This window comes from Oncorhynchus tshawytscha, linkage group LG06 (assembly GCF_018296145.1).
Source record: "Oncorhynchus tshawytscha isolate Ot180627B linkage group LG06, Otsh_v2.0, whole genome shotgun sequence".
In the NCBI taxonomy this organism is placed as follows: domain Eukaryota; kingdom Metazoa; phylum Chordata; class Actinopteri; order Salmoniformes; family Salmonidae; genus Oncorhynchus; species Oncorhynchus tshawytscha.
The window spans coordinates 46,043,691-46,070,530 of NC_056434.1; the positions used below are offsets into that span (position 1 = coordinate 46,043,691).

General features: G+C 43.4%; 1 protein-coding gene across 1 annotated transcript in view; it reads left to right on the top strand.

Moving 5' to 3' along the window:
- The window catches only part of LOC112252615 (metallophosphoesterase MPPED2), a 38,646-nt gene extending 19,813 nt beyond the window's left edge, over positions 1–18,833 (top strand). The window contains exons 5-7 of the mRNA XM_024424033.2: positions 16,816–16,931; positions 17,959–18,072; positions 18,425–18,833. Coding sequence (XP_024279801.1) covers positions 16,816–16,931; positions 17,959–18,072; positions 18,425–18,534 — 340 coding nt within the window. The 3' untranslated portion in view covers positions 18,535–18,833. The remainder of the gene's footprint in view (positions 1–16,815; positions 16,932–17,958; positions 18,073–18,424) is intronic.
- The last annotated feature ends 8,007 nt before the right edge of the window (positions 18,834–26,840 follow it).

Genomic DNA, 26,840 nt, shown 5'->3' on the forward strand with positions numbered 1-26,840 from the left:
TGCAACACTACAGATCATAGAAGATAGCAACACTACAGATCATAGAAGATAGAACACTACAGATCATAGAAGATAGAACACTACAACACTACAGATCATAGAAGATAGAACTCTGCAACACTACAGATCATAGAAGATAGAACACTACAGATCATAGAAGATAGAACACTACAGATCATAGAAGATAGAACACTACAACACTACAGATCATAGAAGATAGAACACTACAACACTACAGATCATAGAAGATAGAACACTACAGATCATAGAAGATAGAACACTACAGATCATAGAAGATAGAACACTACAACACTACAGATCATAGAAGATAGAACACTACAACACTACAGATCATAGAAGATAGAACACTACAACACTACAGATCATAGAAGATAGAACACTACAACACTACAGATCATAGAAGATAGAACACTACAACACTACAGATCATAGAAGATAGAACACTACAACACTACAGATCATAGAAGATAGAACACTACAACACTACAGATCATAGAAGATAGAACACTACAACACTACAGATCATAGAAGATAGAACACTACAGATCATAGAAGATAGAACACTACAGATCATAGAAGATAGAACACTACAACACTACAGATCATAGAAGACAGAACACTACAGATTATAGAAGACAGAACACTACAGATCATAGAAGATAGAACACTACAGATCATAGAAGATAGAACACTACAGATCATAGAAGATAGAACACTACAACACTACAGTTCATAGAAGATAGAACACTACAGATCATAGAAGATAGAACACTACAGATCATAGAAGATAGAACACTACAACACTACAGATCATAGAAGATAGAACACTACAGATAATAGAAGATAGAACACTACAGATCATAGAAGATAGAACGATACAGATCATAGAAGATAGAACACTACAGATCATAGAAGATAGAACACTACAGATCATAGAAGATAGAACACTGCAGCACTGCAGATCATAGAAGATAGATAGAACACTACAGATCATAGAAGATAGAAGATAGGTATACAGATCATAGAACACTACAACACTGCAGATCATAGAAGATAGGACACTACAACACATGAAGATACAACTGAAGATAGAACCTAGATAGACTACAGATCATAGAAGACAGAACACTACAACACCAAGATCACTTTTACAGGTCACTAGAAGACAACACTACAACACTACAGATCATAGAAGATAGAACACTACAACACCAGATCAACAGAAGATAGAACACTACAACACTACAGATCATAGAAGAGGTAGAACCACTACAAACACTACAGATCATAGAAGATAGAACACCCTGCAACCATACAGATTATAGAAGACAGGACACACTGCAAACACTACTGATCATAGAAGATAGAACACTACAACACTGAAGATCGAACACTACTAGATCATAGAGATAGAACACTACAGATCGCAGAAGATAAATTTACTGCAGATCATAAGAAGATGAGACACTACAACACTACAGATCATAGAAGATAAGAACACTACAGATCATAGAAGATAACAGATCATAGAAGGATCGTACTAACACTACAGATCATAGAAGACAGAACACTGCAACAACACAGACATATTAAGATAGAACACTACAACGCAGTGTCTAAATTATTATATTTTCTGACCCCCTTGACCATTCACTCCGACAACAATCGGCTCGTGTCTGAATCTATTTGCCCCTACCCCTGCTTTAGAGGCTAATCGCTGAATGACAGACTACTGCATAATATGGCCTCAGTGACACGCATCACTGTACCTGAGTTGGCCGTGTTGCTCAAATACCTTATGCTTTACATACAGTGGAGGTGATGACAGAATGTGTGTGGTGACTCGCTTTGCTTGCTTATCAAGACCCTGAATGAGTCTAGTTTATTTTTTACTAGTGTGTGTCCATGGTGGATATCAAACACTCTACAGAGTATTCACTGCTTCTATGTTCTAAATCCGTTATTGCTTTTTACCATTTCCATACCTCATTGAGGTCATGGCCTTGTTGTCCTGAATCCTGACAGGGGACTCCATGTTTTTGGTTAGACACAGAGTGCCTGAGACACACGTCTGATTGGTTGGGTGTGGGTCAGTCTCAGCCATGTCCTGTCCTAGACTTGTGGCATGTCCTAACATGTTACAGGCTGCCATGGAGACATGTACTTATAGTGTACTCAGTGTACTACAGTGTCTGCGAGGGGATGACTGATCTCTGATTTAGATTTGGAAGTCCGACTCAGAGGTAGTTCATGAGGCAAGTGAAGAGGTTCGCTACAGGCCTGTCATATGATTCTTCACAATTTTCTTTAATGCTGTGCCAGTGACACATTTTTAATATTTCTTCTTCTAAGACACTTTATTGACCTTTTTTTAAGAGGCTAGACTTACAAAACATAACCGACTGTAAACTCCAACCCCCTGGTATTCTCCCCAGCAGGATGGACAGAGACATGCAGCCTGGCTAGCTGTGCAGAGGCCCTGGGTGGCTGGAGAGGGAATCATGGCATTGTGTGTCAGTCTGCCTGACCCCCTGTCTAGCCATCACAACTCCCTGCTGGCTGGCACACACCAACCTCCTTTCACAGGCTCTCTTCCCCCCTTCCCAGAGCTAATAATCTCTCTGTCAACCACACGCCTCCATCTGCCTGTGTTGTTCTTCATCAGCCCCTGGACGTTTGGTCTCGGAGAGAGGTCATGGGGCTTTTGTCTCCTCAAGCCCCAGTTGAATAGGTATGACTCATCTGACAATGAAAGTCTGACCAGGTGTAATGTTATGCTGATGATCGTGTGAGAAGTAGTGCTTTTAGGTCTTCATACCTTAACCTGGCTCAGTCAGTATTATATTATATTTGCTTCCTGAGCCCAACTATCATTCTCAGTGTCAAACCTTCCTGTCTTGAGGGTAACTCTCCTAGCTTGATTTAATCCTATATCTTCCACTTCAAAGGTTTTAGTTTTCCTGGTGATAGTGGACAGTTTCTCACAATGCAGGCCGTGAGGAAAGAGCAACAATGAGGGCAGAACTGTGTTTGTCACAGAGTAGTGCTGAATAAAATTATTATTTTGGCAAGAGGGGCGGGGACATGAAGGGGAGCGAACCAGCCGACAGGATGCATGATGGGAGGTCTTTGGTGCAGCTCTGGGGTGATCTTTACCGGGGCGATTTCCCAGCCTCTCCAGCAGGAAGTGGCCTTTTGTTCCGACACATCCTGGTTCTTTTGTTGGGGCGTACGGATCAAACCCTGGGTCTGACCCCGCTCCCTTAGGGACAGCCCTCCCCGCAGGCCACGGTGGCCCCTGCTACCTCTGAGCCTAGTGATCACAGAGGTAATTCCCACCGCCCACAAAGAGCTCAGCCAGGCTTGACACACACTGCAGGCCTGCTCTAAGTCTCAGGGTCAATGCTGACTGAAATCATCTAAATGAATTGTTTTTGGGGGGTGATTGTCAAAGGCAGTAGTTCATGACCTTGACCCCTAGATACTTCTGATAGCAGTGCAACAGACTTGCCACAAAGCATGTCTGTCTGCAAACGTAACTGGTAAAGTTAAAGGGATACTTTGGGATTTTTGCAATGAGGCCCCTTATCTACACTGAACAAAAATATAAACGCAACATGTAAAGTGTTGGACCCATGTTTCATGAGCTGAAATTGAAGATCCCAGAGATGTTCCATATGCACAAAAAGCTTGTTTTTCTCAAATTATGTGCACAAAGTTGTGTACATCCCTGTTAGTGAGCATTTCTCCTTTGCCAATATAATCCATCCACCTGACAGGTGTGGCATATCAAGAAGCTGATTAAACAGCATGATCATTACACAGGTGCACCTTGTGCTGTTGACAATAGAAGGCCAGTCTAAAATGTGCAGCTTTGTCACACAACACAATGTCTCAAGTTTTGAGGAAGCATGCAATTGACTGCAGGAATGTCCTGATGCCAGAGAATCTAATGTTTATTTCTCTACCATAAGCCGCCTCCAATGTTGTTTTTGAGAATTTGGCAGTACGTCAAACCGACCTCACAACCACTGACCACGAGTAACCATGCCAGCCCAGGACCTCCACATCTGGCTTCTTCATCTGCGGGATCGTCTGAGACCAGCCACCTGGACACCTGATGAAACTGTGGGTTTGCACAACCGAAGATTTTCTGCACAAACTGTCAGAAACCATTTCAGGGAATCTCATCTGCGTGCTTGTCATCCTCACCAGGGTCTTGACCTGCTGCAGTTCGGCGTCATAACCAACTTCAGTGGGGAAATGCTCACCACTGATGGCCTCTGGCACGCTGGAGAAGTGTGCTTTTCACGGATGGATCCCGGTTTCAACTGTACCGGGCAGATGGCTGACAGCGTGTATGGCGTTGTGTGGGCGAGGGGCTTGCTGATGTCAACGTTGTGAACACAGTGCCCCATGGTGGTGGTGGAGTTTTGGTATGGGCAGGCATAAGCTACGGACAAGAAACACAGTTGCATTTTATCTATGGCAATTTAAATGCACAGAGATGCCGTAACGAGATCCTGAGGCCCATTGTCGTGCCATTCATCCGCAGCCATCACCTCATGTGATGGCGGTGGGGTTTTGGACAACAAAGTCAAGGTATTTCCAGCATGATAATGCACAGCCCCATATCGCAAGGATCTGTACACAATTCCTGGAAGCTGAAAATGTTGGCCACATACACATGGTTAGCAGATGTTAATGCAAGTGTAGCGAAATGCTTGTACTTCTAGTTCCGACAGTGCAGCAATATCTAACAAGTAATAAATAACAATTCCACAACTACCTAATACACACAAATCTTAAGTAAAGGGATAGAATAAGAATATGTAGATATAAATATGTGGATGAGCGAGGGCAGGTAGTTTGCCCCCGGTGATGCCTCTGGAAAGCCTTGCGGTTGTGGGCAGTGCAGTTGCCGTACCAGGCGGTGATACAGCCCGACAGGATGCTCTCAATTTTGCATCTGTAAAAGTTTGAGGGTTTTTGTTGACAATGCATGTCACCCATTGAGCATGTTTGCCATGCTATGGATCGATGCGTACGACAGAGTGTTCCAGTTCTGCCAATATCCAGTAGCTTTGCACAGCATTGAAGAGTAGTGGGACACCATTCCACAGGCCACAATTAACAGCCTGATCAACTCTATGCGAAGGAGATGTGTTGAGCTGCATGTGGCAAATGGTGGTCACACCAGATACTGACTGGTTTTCTGATCCACGCCCCTACTTTTCTATTAAGGTATCAGTGACCAACAGATACAGTTGAAGTCGGAAGTTTACATATACCTTAGCCAAATACATTTAAACTCAGTTTTTCACAATTCCTGACATTTAATCTTAGTAAAAACTGTCCTGTTTTAGGTCAGTTAGGATCACCACTATTTTAAGAATGTGAAATGTCATAATAGTGATTTATTTCAGCTTTTATTTCTTTCATCAAATTCCCAGTAGGTCAGAAATGTACATACAATCAATTAGTATTTGGTAGCATTGCCTTTAAATTGTTTAACTTGGGTCAAACGTTTCGGGTTGCCTTCCACAAGCTTCCCACAATAAGTTGGGTGAATTTTCGCCCCTTCCTCCTGACAGAGCTGGTCAGGGCTTTGTGATGGCCACTCTAATACCTTGACTTTGTTGTCCTTAAGCCATTTTGCCACAACTTTGGAAGTATGCTTGGGGTCATTGTCCATTTGGAAGACCCATTTGTGACCAAGCTTTAACTTCCTGACTGATGTCTTGAGATGTTGCCTCAATAAATCCACATAAATTTCCTCACTCATGACGCCATCTATTTTGTGAAGTGCACCAGTCCCTCCTGCAGCAAAGCACCCCCACAACATGAGGCTGCCACCCCTGTACTTCACATTTGGGATGGTGTTCTTTGGCTTGCAAGCCTCCCCCTTTTTCCTCCAAACATAACGATGGTCATTATGGCCAAACAGTTCTATTTTTGTTTCATCAGACCAGAGGACATTTCTCCAAAAAGTAGGATCTTTGTCCACATATGCAGTTGCAAACCGTAGTCTGGCTTTTTTTATGGCGGTTTTGGAGCAGTGGCTTCTTCCTTGCTGAGCGGCCTTTCAGGTTATGTCAATATAGGACTCTGGATATAGATACTTTTCTACCTGTTTTCTCCAGCATCTTCACAAGGTCCTTTGCTGCTGTTCTGGGATTGATTTGCACTTTTCGCACATAAGTACGTTCATCTCTAGGAAACCGAACGCGTCTCCTTCCTGGGCGGTATGACGGCTGCGTGGTCCCATGTTGTTAATACTTGCGTACTATTGTTTGTACAGATGAATGTGGTACCTTCAGGCGTTTGGAAATTGCTCCCAAGGATGAACCAGACTTGTGGAGGTCTACACATTTTTTTCTGAGTTCTTGGCTGATTTCTTTTGATTTTCCCATGATCTCAAGCAAAGAGACACTGAGTTTGAAGGTAGGCCTTGAAATACATCCACAGGTACACCTCCAATTGACTCAAATTATATATATTAGCCTATCAGAAGCTTCTGAAGCCATGACCTCATTTTCTGGAATTTTCTGAGCTGTTTAAAGGCACAGTCAACTTAGTATATGTAACTTCTGATCCACTGGAATTGTGATACAGTGAAATAATCTGTCTATAAACAATTGTTGGAAAAAGTACTTGTGTCATGCACAAAGTAGATGTCCTAACCGACTTGCCAAAACTATAGTTTGTTAACAAGAAATTTGTGAAGTGGTTGAAAAACAAGTTTTAATGACTCCAACCTAAGTGTATGTAAACTTCCAACTTCAACTGTACATCTGTATTCCCAGTCATGCGAAATCCATAGATTAGGGCCTAATTTATTTCATTTGACAGATTTACTTAAGGGAAAGGGGGATACCTAGTCAGTTGTACAACTGAATGCATTCAACTGAAATGTCTTCCTTATATGAACTGTAACTCAGTGAAATTGTTGCATTTATATTTTATAGTGTACCCCAGAGTCAGATAGCATGCTAGTAGATACCCATGGACTTCCAGTCATTGCGCTAACGCTAGTTAGCATTGGCTGGCGAAACTACCTCTAACTTCCTTCATACTGGACACAGAGACATACAAATGGTATCCACTAGTTCATCTGACTCCGGGGAAGTAGATAAAGGGCCTCATTGTCAAAATCCTGAAGTATCCCTTGAAGCCTAAAATGTTACAACGTTTACTTGAAATGTTCCATATCTCCTAGTAGCATTGAACAGCTAATACCTCCTCCTTTCATGGCAGATATACCAAGACCTGACCTAGTAGCGTTCTATGTGTGTGTGTCAGTGTGACTGAGGGCAAAGGGAGCTGAGCTGCTATGCTATAGGCAGCAAGGTGACAGTGGCAGCCTGAGTATGGCTTTAGAAATGCTAAGACTTCCTCTAATCCGCCTATGACTGTGGACACACTGGTCATGTGACCTCTGGGTTCACATCGGGTGAGAGCCCGCCAGGCAGAGCCACAAAGAAGGCGTGGTTCTCTGTTTCCATAGAAACTGTGGCACAGCCGTGTGCGTGTGTGTATCATCCTCAGTGTGTTTGCTATTTAAATCAGTTCCACTGGGTGTGTGGGTCAGTGAGGACAGCGTAGCTGTGAGGTTAATGCAAGCTCCATCTCTCACATGGACACTCATGCTGGGCTAGCAATGTACTTTATTGACTGGTTGACTGGCCATTGTCTTAATGTCATGTGTGGCTTTTTTTCCCTGTCCATCTGTGTAGCAGATGAATAGATGGGAATGGGATAAGCTGCCTGACTAATCGGCAACAGTATGCGAGCATAGCCTCAAATGACCCTGGTGTTTTTATGCAAGGAAATAAAGGGCATATCTGAAATGAGGTTCCAACTCTCAGTATCACTTGGTGGAAATCCCTGTTACCCCTCAATGTGTTAATCCTGTCACCACAACAACTTGTCTGATAACAATTACCTCACACAGTATGACTTATTATATTATTTGGAATTATTAGAATTTTTTTGCTAGGTAGCGTTAGCTAGCGCTAGTCGTCTGCACCTCTGCCAAAACACTCCTATTTTTCATCCTATAGCTTGTTCTCCGTATTCTTTTTTAAAATAGTGAGCCAACGTGTTTTCAGCACTTATTTTCGATGATTGATCAAAACAAATTCTCTCATGTTCTCTTGTCTCTCTGCGGAAGACATGTTGTGAGCAAAATCGCAGTATCGAATCGTAAAACATATAGAATCATGAGAATTGCAAATACATATATCAGCACAAAAAAAATGCCATAATATCATACCGTGAGGTCCCTGGCAATTCCCAGCCCTAGTTTTCTGACAAAATACTTCACCTCACTTTTCAATAAAGACTTTCCAGAATATAGCTGGATATGATAATGTAATAATACAATATGTAAAAGAAGTGCCTTTGGGATAGCAGCGGGTTTGGTCAAGTTTTGAATGTCCGTCTGTCCATTGGCGAGTGGACTGTTCCACAAGATCCATCACTTCAGAGGAAGAAGCAGTAACGTGAGAGCCTGGGGAAAATAGACCACGGTCTCCTTCCCCAAAATCAAAACCACAAGGGACTGTATGGTTATGCTCTGGGAGTGTTGGTTTTCACTGGGGAGGTGTTGAAATGCTGCTCTACTCCGCCCTACAGGCCCCTGCGAGGCCTTACATGCTGACATCACTGATTGTGAAGTGACCTTTGACCCGGAGGTACAAGCTGCATGTCAGTGTTAATTAGCTGCTCGTGTCTGCTACCCTCCTCAGATCTTTCAGCAGTGCATTGTCCTGCTCTGGCTGACTGCAGCCCAGCGCTGGAGGCTCTCACACAGTGCCAGGCAGGGCAAACTTGTGCACAGGAAGAGGGGTCAGGTTGCCACGAAGGCGGCATAAGGGTGGTGGGGGGAGAGAGAAGGAAAGGAGGGAGGGGAGGGGCAGAGTGAAGAGTGGGTCAGGCAGACAATAAGTGGCCGAGATTAGGAGTGGGATGAACACCCACCGACGAGAGAAGGAGACGCCTGCCCTCTATTCAGAGGATTACCATTTTGGATGAACTCCAGCCTACCACAAGGCCACAGTGGATTCGGATGGCTAGGGCCTTTGTGTCCAGGTTGAATGATGTTCAGGTGTTAGGGGCATATCCCACCGCTGACACGATTTTCTCTAGCGATGTGTTTCTGTGAGCCTGCCCCTCAGTCCCTGTATGTGTCAGTCAGTGGTAAGAGGCCTTGCTATTGCCCCCCCGCCAGGAGCCAGAGCCTTGTTACCTCAACATGATCCAGAATTTTACAGTGACATCACAAGTGCTTTAACAGCCTCCGTCTAGCACCACAATGTAATGATCTGTGAAATAACCAACCAGTGCGGTGCCCTTTACCACAATGAATTATGCGGCTCGTTTGACTAACCAGGGTCGTCCAGAGCCATCTCGGTAGAGGAGACCTTGGATGAGACGACGTGTGTGTGTGTGTGTAGCCCTCTGTGGTGTGTGTAGACTACTGATGATCACTCCCAGGCTTCAATGACTAGCAAATGAATGAATGCAGAAAAGCTGATCGTACTACCAGGTGACATTCAGACTGAGGAGGGTGCAGCTAGCCTACTCAGTGGGATTGAGTGGTTGACTGGACCACCAGTGCAGTGTCACAACAAGCCTGGCTGAGTACACGACACCGTCAAATGTAGTGTGACTAGTGTTTGCTAGAAGCTAAGACCATCTGTCCAGGCCAGGCGATAGAGAGAAACAGGAGAAATAGGCTTTACACAGAGAAAATGCAGCATTTTACCATTTTAGCTTCCTCATGTCAGTATTGTGACTGACAGAGTATGTTACCAGGTATGTAGCATCCTATGCCATTCCAGACAGACCTGAAATCCCCGGGCCCTTAATTTCCCTCTCAGTAACACTCTGCTGCAGCAGAGAGCTGTTCAACATTACAGCCGTACACAGCCCTATGCCCCCCACTTCTAGTCTAGTGCTACTACCCACAGATTGTCCTGACCAAGTGGATTAATATTTGAAGATTCCAGTAGCCCTTTTAGATTGGAGAGACTTGAGGGACTCGCGAGGCAGTGCATTACTGGCTGACATGACCCTTTTCATAAATAACCTGAAGCTAGGGTGCGGCTGGGGCACTGTTTTAGAGCGAAAAATGTCTGGCCCATGTCTGCATTCTGTGTTCGGTTCAGCTGACACGTCACCAAGCTCACATGCTGATAAAAGTTCCAACCAATGACACACGTGGCTTGTCGTGTCAAGACGATGTACACTGTACAGGTTGGCATATTTAACAAGAGGACGTTGTCAGATCTATGCTTGGAAAAGCAGAAATGTGTGTTTGCATTTGCGTGTGTGTACGCTGTGTGTGTGCACACCTACATGTGTGTACTGTGCGTGTGGGTGTAATGACAGAGAGTGAGGTGATGATCAGATAGCAGCAAGTCCAGACAGTGGCTGTTATTGCAGGGCTTTATCTGCTGAATGTCTGCCTGCCTGTCGTGGGGGGTCTGCAGAAATGCTAGCCCTAGCAATGAAGGATTGCACCCGTGTGTATACCCCCCGACACACCATGCTCTAAAGCAGGCACTGGGCTTTATTTACTCTGCCATCAATCACGATCAAGCTGCCACTGGCCTCTTAAAGCAGAGGGCCCAGGCATGCAGGACAGGACCTAGCGTTATTGTATTTTAACAGCCTGAGTCCGGGCAGCCAGAGCTCCGCACGTCCTGATGGATCATTCCCCAACACGAGACAACAGCAGTGGTCAGAGGTAGTCTATCAGTTAGCCTAGTGATGACAGGCACGCAGAGTTGAATCTCATCTGATCTTATCTCATGTCTACTTGGTCGCGCTATTTAGGCCTATGTTTAGGCCTATGTGGGCACTTTAAAATCATTTTTGTCCATGATTAAACTGGGGGACGCTAAGGCTGTTGTTTCTTCTGTGTGTGTGTGTGTGTGTGTGTGTGTGTCCATTTCTGGTCTTTGTCTTGTTGTGAATTGACGGTATGACAACATAGAGATGTATCTGTGTACTTTCTTCCCAAGCCCCCCTCACAACGAGGTGATGCTCTTGCTCCCCCTGCTCCGGCTAATGGAGTCCTCCGGCCCGGAGCCTGCCCCCCCCCCCCCCTCCACTTCCTGTCTCTTACAGGCTCCTGTATTGGGCAGCACAGCTCATTGTTCTCCTCTCATCTCTGTCTGCTCTGCTGGGATCGAGAGAGACGCCGGGGGAAAACGCAGGATTAATCTGTGCACTGGTGTCAGCGGTAGGATCCAGTTCTAACACAGAACAGGCTCAGCTTTGAGTCACAAGGTTGGAGAAGGCAGTGTTACCCAGCCTGGAGGGAAATATATAGGTGCAGTCAATATGAATTGGCTGTTTGTGAGCAACGCAGTGCAGAGCTGTGTCAGCAGGCCTTTGCTATCGCACAGTGGGGGGGGGGTTAACAGAAATGCTGATATGTAACGAGACCATACAAATCAAATTTGCATTTGAATTGAACTTGGCAGTGTGTGAGTTTGATGTTTTCATTTTGTTGAAAGCCACACTATACAAAATGTGCCTGATTCAAGCTCACATTATTCGATGTGAAAGTGTGTCCAGAGGCTGGTCCAGAGGCATCAGGGGGAAATGGAAGGAGTGCCGGGAGTTTAACAGAGGACACTGCATCTTAACCCCACATTTACTGGATTGGTTGAACAGTGCAGAAGAGAACCTCACCCTGACATTTCTTTTTCTCTCTCGCCAGGACCATTAAGAAAGGAACGGAGCTCATGCGCTTCTTATACGCCAGAGACTTTAGGTTCGGACCGGAATGACTCGAACCGTGAAATGCGTCTTTGGTCAGAAGGGAAGCATCAATCTGGAGTGTTTTGTACGTAGTTAATGTCCCCCGTAGGCAGCAGCAGCCCTGGGTTGAACCCTCGAGGGAGACCTGCGCCACGGTGTAGCCTAGGCTGTCCAGGCAGGTTGATAAATGCCCCACGGGCCACATCAGTCATAAGGCCACAGCTATCAGCGTTCATTTAGTCGAGACCAAAGAGCTTCCCACCCTCTCCCAGGCAGCTCTGGCCAGATTTAGCCGTGGCCTGATGTGTGCTGTGCTGTCTGGCCATTGAGGCCGGGCCATCTCTTTACCTCTCTGTGCCCTGGCTGTCTGAGCAGTCGCTATAAAGGCGGCAGTCAGGGCAGGGCTGCCCATACATACTGATGTGTGTGTTACGAGGCCTGTCCCAGGAGAGACATAAATCTCTTAACATGCTCTTTCTCATTGGTGCTGACAGCTTAATCAATTTGCCTCCTCTTTGGATGACCTCTGTTATGCTGTGGCACAGCCGTGTGGCCAGAATGAATGTCCTGGTCGTCTAATAGCCCTCTATCTCCCTCTATGGCTCGCTGTCTTCAGCTCTCTCTCTCTCTTTCTTGCATTTTCTCTAGGCATCTTCTAGTGATCTATTGATAGGATAGGCGCCTGTCAGTCATAAAGCGAGTGATAGTAGACTGCTTTTACCTGTCATCTGTCCCGCCTTCTGGTACAATTTGTGTGCGCCGTGGTTGGTTGCAGTCAAATTTCTTTACACGGAGGATGGAGAGAGCATGATGCTTGTGAATTTGCACATACCGTGTAAGTTGTAACAATGAGTCGAAATCCACTTAGCCTAATTATTGTTTTTTGGCATATTCATTTATTTTCTTTCATAGCCAGCCATACGGACTCATGGCTCATTGGCTATTTACCATAGATGTCACTAGAGATTCATGAATAGGGGGCTAATCCTCTTTTAGGGGGTCTGGGCATCCTCCCCCGGGATTTTTTTTAAGCCCCCAAAACATATTTTCATGTTTTTTTAAAGGAAGGAGGAGGCAGGTAGCTGGGTCCAGGGGCAGACAGAATGTCATACACAGGGGGTCCAAAAAGGCAACAACACAGGCAGAGAAAAGGCTAGTAACGTCGTCTAGGAGATCAGGCAATAGATTGATACCAGGAAATCCGATAAAGTACAGGCAGGGAATAGGCAAAAGGTGTCGATAGTTTTTGCCTGCCTCACTATCATACACAGGAGGATTAAATTACGGGGAAAAACAGAGTTCTGAATAGACGTGTCACAAAACAAACAATACCTCACAATGATGCGGTGCAGAGAACTGAACTAAATAGTGTGTGATAATGACATACAGATGTGCGATCAGAATTCAGGTGGTTGGGATCTGGAGAGTGGGCTGCGTTCAGGGGGATCTATGTGTTTTGAGAGTGTGAGCTGGAAGTAGATGTTAAATTAGGTTAGACACTGATCTAATATGACTTACTTCAATTATATCCAAATAAAGAAATTAAAGTCTACTCTGTCCCCTCCTGCTTCTCTCTTTTGATGCTTATTTTGTGGGTGGACGCATCAGTGTACCTCCTATTTTTAAAGGTGGCAAAGCGGTCAATGGCACTTAGTGACCCAAACACTTCGCCCTCAATGGACATGGCTGCAAGCCTTTTCTGACCCATTGTCTTACGCAACCAGGAGTGCATCCGGCGCAGCGCACTAAAGGACCTTTCACAGGAGCAGCTGCTCACAGGAACTGTCAGGGCAAGCTGAATGATTTCCTTCAGAGAAGGAAACACTTCATCATCCAGGAGGTTATGCCCAGCAAGTATATCTTTGGGAGGACATCCAGCCTCTCTTTTCCGGGCAAGAAAGTTTCTGGCCACCAACATCTCTTGTGTTTTAACATCAATACCGAAGTGCTTGGCAAACTCAGTTAAGCATGAGGTATCGAGGAATTATTTTGTTTGAGTTGGGGCTGCATGCCTGTATGCCTTTGAGCAGACCTGCATCTACAGTTGAGAATCCATCTTGTCCAAGCATGGGGAGCAACAACTCTGTTCTCATTGTTTGGGATCATGACAATTCTCTACCTAAACCCAAGGAGGTCTCCACCACACAATCTCTCTTTGTTTGCACTTTCTTGCTGCATCTGCCTCTGGAATCATGTGCATTTCACGGAGTGCTTTGGTTCTGTCATAAAGTTCTATGGCAAATGCATCTGTGTGTTTGCCTATCAGTGTGTCACATACAGCTTGTTTGCCGAAACGAGCTTCTGCCAGGTTTGCAGTCTCTTTCTGGAGGAACTTGTGAAGCCCCTCAGTTACACGGTGGAGAACTGAACACAATGCTCCACTCTGGCTAAAGCCCCCCCCGTAAAAAAAGGCCCAGTGACGTCCCTGCTATTTACTGTGCTTTCATTTGACAACTGAACAAGCGTGGACTAGTTTATAAAAAGTTTCAAACTGAACGAATAAAGTACATATATAACCCTTTGCCATTCATAAATCACGCAATGTGTTTATGTCCATGGTATCGCATCGGGACAAGTACACCAAAGGATTTCCTAGGTTTCCTTTCCTAGGATGTTGGGGCTTGCCAGACAGTGATGCTGAAGTGTGTGTCTCGTCAGCCGGTGTAGCCTATCAAATCGGTGAGAGCCATCAATTTGGCTCCCTACTATGGTAGGCTTAGGCTTGTTGGTGATTTTATATGTAGATAAATGATGAAAACATTTTATGAAGATGGTGAATCGTAACTACACCAATAGGTGATGGAGAGCCTCATTATGGTCCAAATATGATGATTAGGGCCCTCGTAGAATCCAGGCATTAAAATAGAATTCAACAATATTCCCAAAATGTATTGACCTAAATTAATTTGTCCAAGTTTATCATAAGATATGAACAACTTTCTGAAGGGGCAAGGAGAATGTCTGTGTGTGCAGTTCGCACGTCTACCACTTTGCCGTTAGTATTTGCCGTTAGTATTGATGCTAATGAAAACAGTCCTCTGGTAGATGGAAAAGCTTTCCCGAAAACGTTCTCATTTACATGCTAACTACATAGTAGCCTATGCTTACCTTGATATCATGATTATTGTCATCAATCCAGTGGGTATTTGTTTTGTGAACTCTACCATCACGTGTGCTGCAAAAACACCACTAAACAACTAAATAAGTACATCTGTAAATAAGACTTTAATCTCGAAGACAAATAACAACATTTTCAGTAAAGTCAAGTCTTTCTACACCAATAATACAAAAAAAAAATCCAATCTAAGAGTGACCCCCACACCCCCGAAAGAATTCAGACCCCTTGACTTTTTCCACATTTTGTTACGTTACTTATTCTAAAATTGATTACATATATTTTTTCCTCATCAATCTACACACAGTACCCCATAATGACAAAGCAAAAAAAGAAAGATTAGAAAATGTATCAAAAGAAACTGAAACATCACATTGTCATCACATTTACATAACTATTCAGACCCTTTACTCAGTACTTTGTTGATGCACCTTTTGGTAGCGATTTACAGCCTTGAGTTTTCTTGGTATAATGCTACAAGCTTGGCACACCTGTATGTGTGGTTTCTCCCATTCTTCTCTGCAGATCTTGTCAAGCTCTGTCAGGTTGGATGGGGAGCGTCGCTACACAGCTATTTTCAGGTCTATACAGAGATGTTCAAGTCCGGGCTTTGGCTGGGCCACTCATGGACATTGCGGCTTGTCCCGAAGCCACTCCTGCGTTGCCTTGGCTGTGGGTGTAGGATCGTTGTCCTGTTGGAAGGTGAACCTTTGCCCCATTCTGAGGTCCTGAGCGCTCTGGAGCAAGGACCTCTTTGTACTTTGCTCCGTTCATCTTTGCCTCGATCCTAACTAGTCTCTCAGTCCCTGCCGCTGAAAAACATCCCCACAGCATGATGCTGCCACCACCGTAGGGATGGTGTCAGGTTTCCTCCAGATGTGATGCTTGGCATTCAGGCTAAAGAGTTCAATCTTGGTTTCATCAGACCAGAGAATCTTGTTTCTCATGGTCTGAGAGTCCTTTAGTTGCCATATAGCAAACTCCAAGTGGGCTGTCATGTGCCTTTTTAATGAGAAGTGTCTTCTGTCTGGCCACTACCATAAAGGCCTGATTTGGTAGAGTGATGCAGAGATGGTTGTCCTTCTGGAAGGTTCTCCCATCTCCACAGAGGAACTCTGAAGCTCTGTCAGAGTGACCATCTGGTTCTTGGTTACCTCCCTGACCAAGGCCCTTCTCCCCCCATTTGCTCAGTTTGGCCGGGCGGCCAGCTCTAGGAAGAGTCTTGGTGGTTCCAGACTTTTTCCCATTTAAGAATGATGGAGGCCACTGTGTTCTTGGGGACCTTCAATGCTGCAGACATTTTTTGGTACCCTTCTCCAGATCTGTGCCTCAACACAATCCTGTCAAAGAGCTATATGGACAACCTCTAATGGCTCGTTTTTTTTCTTTGACATGCACTGTCAACTGTGGGACTGTATATAGACGGGTGTGTTCCTTTCCAATAATTTCCAATCAATTTAATTTACCACAGGTGATCAATGGAAACAGGATGCACCCGAGCTCAATTTCAAGTCTCATAGCAAAAGGTCTGAATACCTATGCAAATATGTTTTATTTTGAATACATTTGCAAAATGTCATTTTGCAAATGTATTCAAATGTATTGTCATTTAATTTCTCTTTATGGGGTATTGTGTGTGTGGATTAAGGGAAAAACTCTTTTTTTAATCCATGTTGGAATAAGGCTGTAACAAAATGTGGAAGAAGGGAAGGGGCCTGAATACTTCCCGAATGCACTGTATGTCCTGGTGGAAAAAAACTGTTTCTCTCTTTCTCGCAATTTATTTAAAAAAAACATTGTACTCAGTTCTGTGTTCATGTTTGAATTGCATGTATGCCCATATACTGCATTCAGTATTCAGTGCAGGTGTGTGTAATGTAGATTTCTTTGAACTGTTTCTACAGGACGCCATGGTTTAATGGCTGGGGTTTTAACCTTCCCCGTGGTCAGTCACTACTGGACAAGTGGAATCAGGTTCCAGAGGGTATAGACGTTCTCATGACCCATGGACCTCCCCTCGGTGAGTTGAGTTCATATAAACGCAAAACACACTATCCCACAGACTGCTAAAACTGGTTGCTGTGTTGCTGTGATTACTGTGTCACATACTGGAAGTAATTCCACAGAGAGCTGATATTCAATAAATAGGATGAAAACCGGAATCTCATGCTTATCTGAACACTTGCGGTAATTCTCATTATTGTCACCATGTTAGAAATCAACGTTTGAAGCATATTTCTTGGACAATTGCTCTTTTGGGTGGCACTTTACGAGAATTCAGTATTGGAGAAAAAAAAACCTGCTGTTAAACCAGTATATTAGCAGATATATCAGTATAGGTCAATTTTCCCCCTCAAAAAAATCTGAATCGGTATTGGACCCAAAATAACATATAGTTTGGGCTTTAACTGGTAGTAATGGAAGCAGAGTTAGGGTGACCTTTTCCTCGCGGTGAAACATGCGCAACGAGCTTCAAAGCCTGTGCAATGACGAGTTGGGTATTTTTCGCCTCACCTGTATGTGCTTCTGCGTAGGTGGAGCCAGAAATGGAAGTGTCAAAAGGAGGTTTGGGGGAGAGTATGCTAATTAACCTTCCCACATAAAGTATAATTACATGAATGTATTGAGAAGGCTACAAGATAAAAATAAAACAGGGACAATAATGATAGATGATGAATAGTGCAGAGTAGGCCATCATAGGCCCATGCTTGAAATGAGGCTGGTGGTGTTGCCTATGTTTTTAATATTTAACTAAAATAATATTATTGTCTATATTATATTGTTAATGTTTTAAGCTCTTGCCAGTAAAAACAAAATCTATAATCTATTGCCTAAGTTCCATTCAAACATTCACAGCACATATGTGCGTAACACATTATTGTTTTATAATGTAATTCCGAACAGTGTTAAGACAGGGAAAATGTCGCCCTTAGTTTGTGCCTACATGTTATAAATTAATTTGGTGTTAAATGTGTTTTCGTTAAAAATGTATCCTTCTTATGCTTAATCCAGTGTGTTAATCAATCTATTGGTGTGGTTTGGGACAGGTTTCCGTGACTGGGTCCCCAAGGAGCTCCAGAGAGTGGGCTGTGTGGAGCTGCTGAACACGGTACAGCAGAGGGTCCGACCCAAGCTCCACGCCTTCGGTGGCATCCACGAGGGTGAGTATTCTGTACCCTGTCCTCCATAGTCCTGGTTCTATGCAATAACAGATTGGTAGAGTACTGATGTACAGCATCCATATTGTATTTATTATGGATCCCCATTACCTTCCTTTTGCTGCCTTGGCAGCAGCTACTCTTCCTGGGGTCCCGCAAAATGAAGAGAGTTTACACAATTATAGGAAGGAGTCCAATTTCAGGCAAAACACTTCCGAACATGGATGCTGTACTAGGGCACTTAATACTGTATCAGTGGGGGCTATCCTGTGCCATGCATCTCAAGCTTAACAGACCTTGTATTGTCTCTGTTTTGACTCTGGTGTCGTCTTATTTCTTTGTCCTCTGTCTGCAGGGTACGGCATTATGACGGATGGATGCACAACTTTTATCAACTCCTCCACCTGTACAGCCAGTTTCCAGCCCACCAACCCCCCCATCATATTCGACCTGCCAAACCCATAGAGCATCGTAAATGAACCAGCATTTTTTTAATCAAATGAGTTGTACTAAATGTTAATCTTCATGATATTTGGCTTTTGTAAAAATGCTTGTAAAAATGCATGAAAATCTGATTCTAGTAATGAAATGATGAACTTCGTAAAATATTTCATATTTTCCAATTGTTTGCATTTGCTGCAATAACGTTTTCTGTGCCATTTGTCATTCTTTGTTTTCTCTCTCAAGACGTACAGTTGAAGTTGGAAGTTTACATACACTTAGGTTGGAGTCATTAAAACTCGTTTTTAAACCACTCCACAAATTTCTTCTTAAACTATAGTTTTGGCAAGTCGGTGAGGACATCTACTTTGTTCATGACACAAGTAATTTTTCCAACAATTGTTTACAGACAGATTACTTCACTTATAATTCACTATCACAATTCCAGTGGGTCAGAAGTTTACATACACTAAGTTGACTGTGCCTTTAAACAGCTTGGAAAATTCCAGAAAATTATGTCATTGCTTTAGAAGCTTCTGATAGGCTAATTGACATAATTTGAGTCAATTGGAGGTGTACCTGTGGTTTGTATTTCAAGGCCTACCTTCAACCTCAGTGCCTCTTTACTTGACATCATGGGAAAATCAAAAGAAATCAGCCAAGACCTCAGAAAAAACATTGTAGGCCTCCACAAGTCTGGTTCATCCTTGGGAGCAATTTCCAAATGCCTGAAGGTACCATGTTCATCTGTACAAACAATAGTATGCAAGTATAAACACCATGGGACCACGCAGCTGCCATACCGCTCAGGAAGGAGATGCGTTCTGTCTCCTAGAGATGAATGTACTTTGGTGCGAAAAGTGCAAATCAACCCCAGAACAACATCAAAGGACCCTGTGAAGATACTGGAGGAAAGTAAAACCTGAAAGGCCGCTCAGCAAGGAGGAAGCCACTGCTCCAAAACCGCCATAAAGCCAGACTACGGTTTGCAACTGCACATGGGGACAAAGATCGTACTTTTTGGAGAAATGTCCTCTGGTCTGATGAAACAAAAATAGAACTGTTTGGCCATAATGACCATCGTTATGTTTAGAGGAAGTGCACAGCCGAAGAACACCATCCCAACCGTGAAGCATGGAGATGGCACCATCATGTTGTAGGGGTGCTTTGCTGCAGGAGGGACTGGTGCACTTCACAAAATAGATGGTATCATGAGGGAGGAAAATTATGTGGATATATTGAGGCAACATCTCAAGACATCAGTCAGGAAGTTAAAGCTTGGTTGCAAATGGGTCTTCCAAATAGACAATGACCCCAAGCATACTTCCACAGTTGTGGCAAAATGGCTTAAGGATAACAAAGTCAAGGTTTTGGAGTGGCCATCACAAAGCCCTGACCTCAATCCTATAGAAAATGTGTGGGCAGAACTGAAAAAGCATGCGCGATCAAGGAGGTCCACAAACCTGACTCGAGTTACACCAGCTCTGTCAGGAGGAATGGGCCACAATTCACCCAACTTATTATGGGAAGCTTGTGGAAGGCAACCCGAAATGTTTGACCCAAGTTAAGCAATGCTACCAAATACTAATTGAGTGTATGTAAACTTCTGACCCACTAGGAATGTGATGAAAGAAATAAAAGCTGAAATAAATAATTCTCTCTACTATTTATTCTGACATTTCACATTCTTAAAATTCTTAAGACTGGGAATTGTTACTAGGATTAAATGTCAGGAATTGTGAAAAACTGAGTTTAAATGTATTTGGATAAGTTGTACGTAAACTTCTGACTTCAACTGTATACGCTTTTTGTCTGACAGGCAAATACACTGCCTGACAGTAATCGTACCCTCTACATCAGCAATACTTGACCTCATGATGATAATAGAACATGCATTTGGCATTGTAACATAAGTTATTTTGTCTCTCTTAAAGCCCTGTGTATTGTTGAAAATGAAACATTTTGAGTATATGAAATGTATCCAATTGTTATATACTGTAGTCCCTTGGGCTCTCACATTTTGTTTTGGAAAGGTATGCACCGGTTATCTACTTTGATCTGGGGCACATTCAACAGGATGCAACATATTATGTATATTCTCAAATGTCCCCATCTTCCATGGAGTACATGTGATTTGGTGTTTGTGTGAATTTATATAGGCCCACTAAAGCCTTTCAAAAATGTATGTTATATGCTATTCAAAGCACACATGCATTTTCATCTCACTTTTATATTTTTATCGATATTCAGCAAACAGCTGTTTTTAAATTATATTTCACAACTGTCTAAGCAGAAGTGAGTTGTTCCCTAAAATACAGTAATAAGAATTTTGCTAATTATATTTGTTTTGTTGCACAGTGTGAAAATGCGATCTTGCTAGCACAAAAAAAGTTGCCAACGGTAGTCTTCTGTCATTGTAAATGCCTGTTTAGTTTCCTGGTTTATGAAACTTTTGTTTAACTTGTAATACATTTAGTTGCCTTTATATGCAAATAAAATTGCCATATTTGTACCTGTTGAATAGCTATACAGTTTTGTTTATTTGACCTTTTATATACATTAGTAGCGGAGCACACTAAAGGAAAGCGTACATTGCTGAAGCATCCCCCTATCTCTCGCTCCATTGGATGGAGGTGAAGCTGTATTTGTGCACCATCTGTCTAGGCCAGACTGATTGCGGGGTGGATTCCATCTGTTTCAGTAAAGTTCACCGTTATATACAGATTGAATCAAGCCCTGAGTCTATTACTTATCCCCTGACTGACCGCAACATGGATTAATGGGTGCTCTTGACAAGGATGGCTGTGGCCCTATGCTGTCCTGACACCTACTATTGATTGGGCAGAATTGTCAGGGTGGCCTTGGCGTTGATGGATGTCAGGGGCATGGTGGGGAAGGAAGGCTGACTGCCACCCTGTGTGTGGGGGTGTTTGCTTGATTGTCTCCGCTTGAAGGTAGAGAGCTGCAGAGCTGAGTAAAAAAACAGACAACCATGTGTACTTGAAGGGTAGGAGGCATGAGTTTTTACTTACCAATGTAACTGCAGTGTAGTCAAGATCTGGTTACCTATAAGCACAAACATAGTTATGTTTTTGGGTGATTACATAACGTATTTCCAGGTAACTTCTAAACTATACGCAATGCACTATTTCTCAACGTCATGTGGAAGATCTACTCTGTTACAGAGTTCAAATGCTAGCTCAGTAGCTTGCTCAAGCTGGCTAACGTTAGCCACACCTCATGCTTTTCAGACTTTGTGGTTGTGTTATCTAGTGGGAACCCATTAGCATGGCAGACTCTGGTGCCTTCTTGCCGTGTGCTCAAAACAAAAGAGAAAATCATACCTGCTTGCTCCAAAAGTGTAGTACCTCGTCTGTTCTCCTTTTTGTTGTGTCAACTTTTTGTCATGTTCTCTGTGAAGTAGGCTACGGGTGTTTTGTAACTTTTTCAGCCTGACTGACATCTGGAATCTATCTATTTTGGTCCATTCAAATGCCCGCCTCCCCTTCGCTTTGGTAGCTAACTCTTTTAAAAGTTTAACCATCAGATGGGCCCCAACCATCAATCTGTAAGTCTCTGCTCTCTCTTTGCTTTTAATCTGCGGTTATGCTTTAGTTGTGTTGTGTTCTAGCTGGTCTCAAGAAGTAAGGCTTTAGCTTGCTTACCATAACCATGGTGGATGGCTAGGCTAATCGCTAGTTGGCTAAATCGCTAACATTAGCTACTTGACAAGCTTGCTGGCAAAGATCACTGCATATAGCTAACATTCTTTAATAGCTGGAGTTCTAAAACTTGGTTTACTTTAATGTACACTATATACAAAAGTATGTGGACACATAGTTGATTTCTATTAAAACACATAGAATTTCATTGTGTGTTGTAGTGTTAAGATTTCCATTTACTGGAACTAAGGGGCCTAGCCCAAACCATGAAAAACATCTCCAGACCATTATTCCTCCTCCATTAAACTTTACAGTTGGCACTATGCAATGGGGCAGGTAGCGTTCTCCGGGCATCCACCAAACCCAGATTTGTCCATCAGATTGCCAAATGGCGAAGTTGAATTCATCACTCCAGAGAACGCATTTCCACTGCTCAAGAGTCCAATGGCGGTGAGCTTTACACCACTCCAGCCGACGCTTGGTATGATCTTAGGCGTTATGTGGCTGCTCGGCCATGGAACCCCATTTTCATGAAGCTCCCGACAAACAGTTCTTGTGCTGACGTTGCTTCCAGAGGTAGTTTGAAACTCGGTAGTAAGTGTTGGAACCGAGGAGAGAGATTTTTACACTCTTTGCGCTTCAGCACCCGGCGGTCCACTTCTGTAAGCTTGTGTGTGGCCTACCACTTCCCGGGCTAAGCTGTTGTTGCTCCTAGATGTTTCCACTTCACAATAACAGCACTTACAGTTGACCAGGGCAACTCCAGCAGGGCAGAAATTAGACAAAATGGCAGGAGAATGGCCTTACTGAATATCTTAGTGACTTTCAACATGGCAGCGTCACAGGATGTCACCTTTCCAACAAGGTTTGTATTTGGAGATTGCATGGTTGTGTGTTCGATTTTATACACCTGCCAGCAACGGGTGTGGCTGAAATAGCCGAGTCCACTAATTTGAATGGGTGTCCACATACTTTTGTATATATTGTGTATGTAATGGGGATTGATAGACACTAACAATCAAACGCAAACAATTCACACAATGATGTTATGAAACAATGAATGTGCAAATCGATGGGATAGCGCATTCTGGAGAGATGTGTATTGTGCATCTTAAAGGCTCTGCGTGGTCAATCTGACATCTGCAGTGGCTGTACAGCTTTTACTGTGACATGGCCTCTGTAGAAGTCAGGTATTCATACTTCTTGCACTTCGCAGAGCTGTTGTGAATAAAGTTGTCAAGTCAGTGAGTTTTTGTTTATACAGGATCTCCCACCCCCACCTACCATCAGCGAATCATGTCAATGCGGAGTTATGAAGAGCTATATGGAGCCCTGTGCAATGTTTTCCGGAGGCTTCACAGTCGCGTCACACCCTCTATACAGAGCCTATGGACAGCATTGCCAGATCAAGCATCAACAAACTATTAGCCACACTCCCCTTCTTCCTGGACTGCACCATCCCTGCAGCCTCCGCAATGCATTTGTTTACTGAGATGGTCACGAATCAGACAGGTGTCTTGCTGCATAAAACTGAATATATTTGCTACTGCTCGACTCAAGAATGATTGGTCGACTAACAGCCTATCGACCAAACAATGGACCAGTCGACTAATTGGGATCAGTCCTAGAATTGACTGGCTTGCAGGGTCCTCCATATTACATCACACACCCGGGAAAAAAACATCCCGACTTGACTAAGCCCTTCTACGGAATTATGTCCAGTTTTATGTGATGTGTAACTTTTCATTGGGACTTTTGATGCATATGCTAATGCAAATCCATGTGTTACATGTGGTTATGTTTATGCTACCTACCCTTTTTTAAAGCAGTGGGTGGGTGTCCTGTTGCCTCTGACCACAGATCATCAGCCATCAATTACCATCGGCCTAATTTCAGGTCATTTCCAGACAATTCTACATCAGCTCAAGAGAAGAAGCGGCTCCAGTGGGCACGCTACCACCAACACTGGACAATTGAGGAGTGGAAAAACATGACCTGGAACATGACAGAGAGTTCAGTTTACTTGAGTGACCTGTGCAGTCCCTAGACCTCAACCCAATAGAGCATCTTTAAGATGATATGGAACGGGCTGTTCACAGCATGAATGTAACGCCGTCCAATCTGCAGCAACTACGTGATGCCATCGCTTCAGCGTGGACCAACATCCCTGTGGAATGTTTCCAACACCTTGTAGAATTCCCTGAAGAATTCAGTCTGTTCTGGAGGCAAAGGGGTATCCGACCCGGTACCAGATGGGTGCTGTCTGGTGAATGTATCTCTCAGATATAGGACAGACACTTTATCGTTATTAAATGCATTTCTATGCTATAGGGTCTGGCTCCAGCATATGCTGTACCTTCTCAAGCCACAGATGCTGAGACATAGTAGTGTGTACTAGCTAGCTATCTGCACATGTAACCTTTATTTAACTAGGCAAATAAGGAACTAATCCTTACAATGACAGCCTACCCCAGTCCCTAAGGGACTCTCAAATCACATCCACATGTGATGCAGCCTGGATTTGAACCAGGGACTGCAGAGATGCCTCTTAGACCGCTGCGCCACTCGGGAGCCCAAGCAACAGTGCCTAATAAAACACCCTGGCATAGCACACTGAGCCCTGGAACAAAGCTAATGACTCACACGAGACCAACAAACGTCTACAGGTTGCGCGCACATACCGTTTGAGACGCAAAAACTACCATCTGAGACTCACGCACGCGGGCTTTGAGGTTCGCAGACCACACAGCATCAGTGTGTATAATCTGCAGCTGGCTACTTCTCTTTCTGTCAGCTTCTAGCCAAATTCAGTGTAAATGATCCATGGAACTCTTCAGAATCACTTCGAAACCTCTGTCTATGACAAAACAAAAATGAAATTCTTCAATTTGGGCAGCAGGTAGCCTAGTGCTTCGAGCATTTGGCCAGTAAATGAAAGGTTGCTAGATTCCCAAACTGACAAGGTTTAACATCTGTAGTTCTGCCCCTGAACAAGGCAGTTAACCCACTGTTCCTGGGCTGTCATTGTAAATAAGAATTTGTTCCTAACTGATTTGCCTAGTAATAAAAAAATTCTGACACGCCAAGTGAGCCAGCAAATATCTTGTAGAATGTTGAAAACAGAATGCTGCAGGTTGCATGGTCACTACCACAATGTTTGCATTTACAGTGTATGTAATATTTGTTTTTAAACTTCCACGTATGAATACTTTTCTAACATGTTTATGTCACTGCACACCGCCATCTCTGTCAGTGTAGGTAAGCTGGTGGAGCATGAGGGTTTGCTATTTTTATGCAGTCAAAACGCCTAGGAGCCTGAAGGTGATGTTTCTGACCAGATGTTGTCTGACCAGATGTATGAGGCTCCATGTGCAGCTGCAAAACAACATCAAGAACATACCCTTTGACCTTTTCAAGTTGGAACCTGTTCACTCTACTGAGTACGGCTCTATTCACATAGTCAACATATTTACACGTTTGCAGTGATGATCAGGAATTCCGTCAGCATTGCAGAGTTGAGGCATTTAGCATGCAAAGTTTGCTTTAAAATCTCCCATTAGACAATGCCCGTTATTCTCCTCTAAAGGCCAAAATTAGGCTACATCTTTCATTCATAAAAATATAAAACAATGCAATCATGAGACTGGACTCGTCTGCAGGTTAACCTGGTACCGGAACGAAAAATGAATGGATTTGAATAGTGCAATTCCTTGTCAAAGTTATACAGATAATTTTTAATTTTCTCAGCTTTCTCATATCTCTCAGATTTAGGACAGACACTTCAAAACATACTTCCTTCTGATTACATTTTAGACTGTTTTTCCATTTATGAATCTGTTATTCAATGTGTTTCTATGGGATAATAGTCTAATTCAATGTTCCATCAATGAATGTTTTTGGTCCTACATTTCTAAATCCAATAGCTAAAGGATCCTTGGTATGACCATCTTAAAACAATTACATACAGTGCCTTGCGAAAGTATTCAGCCCCCTTGAACTTTGCGACCTTTTGCCACATTTCAGGCTTCAAACATAAAGATATAAAACTGTATTTTTTTGTGAAGAATCAACAACAAGTGGGACACAATCATGAAGTGGAACGACATTTATTGGATATTTCAAACTTCTTAACAAATCAAAAACTGAAAAATTGGGCGTGCAAAATTATTCAGCCCCTTTACTTTCAGTGCAGCAAACTCTCTCCAGAAGTTCAGTGAGGATCTCTGAATGATCCAATGTTGACCTAAATGACTAATGATGATAAATACAATCCACCTGTGTGTAATCAAGTCTCCGTATAAATGCACCTGCACTGTGATAGTCTCAGAGGTCCGTTAAAAGCGCAGAGAGCATCATGAAGAACAAGGAACACACCAGGCAGGTCCGAGATACTGTCGTGCAGAAGTTTAAAGCAGGATTTGGATACAAAAATATTTGGATACAAAAAGATTTCCCAAGCTTTAAACATCCCAAGGAGCACTGTGCAAGCGATAATATTGAAATGGAAGGAAATGGAAGGTCTTCTGGTCAGACTCCGGAGACGGGCACATCGTGCACCACTCCCTAGCATTCTTCTCGCCAATGTCCAGTCTCTTGACAACAAGGTTGATGAAATCCGAGCAAGGGTAGCATTCCAGAGGGATATCAGAGACTGTAACGTTCTTTGCT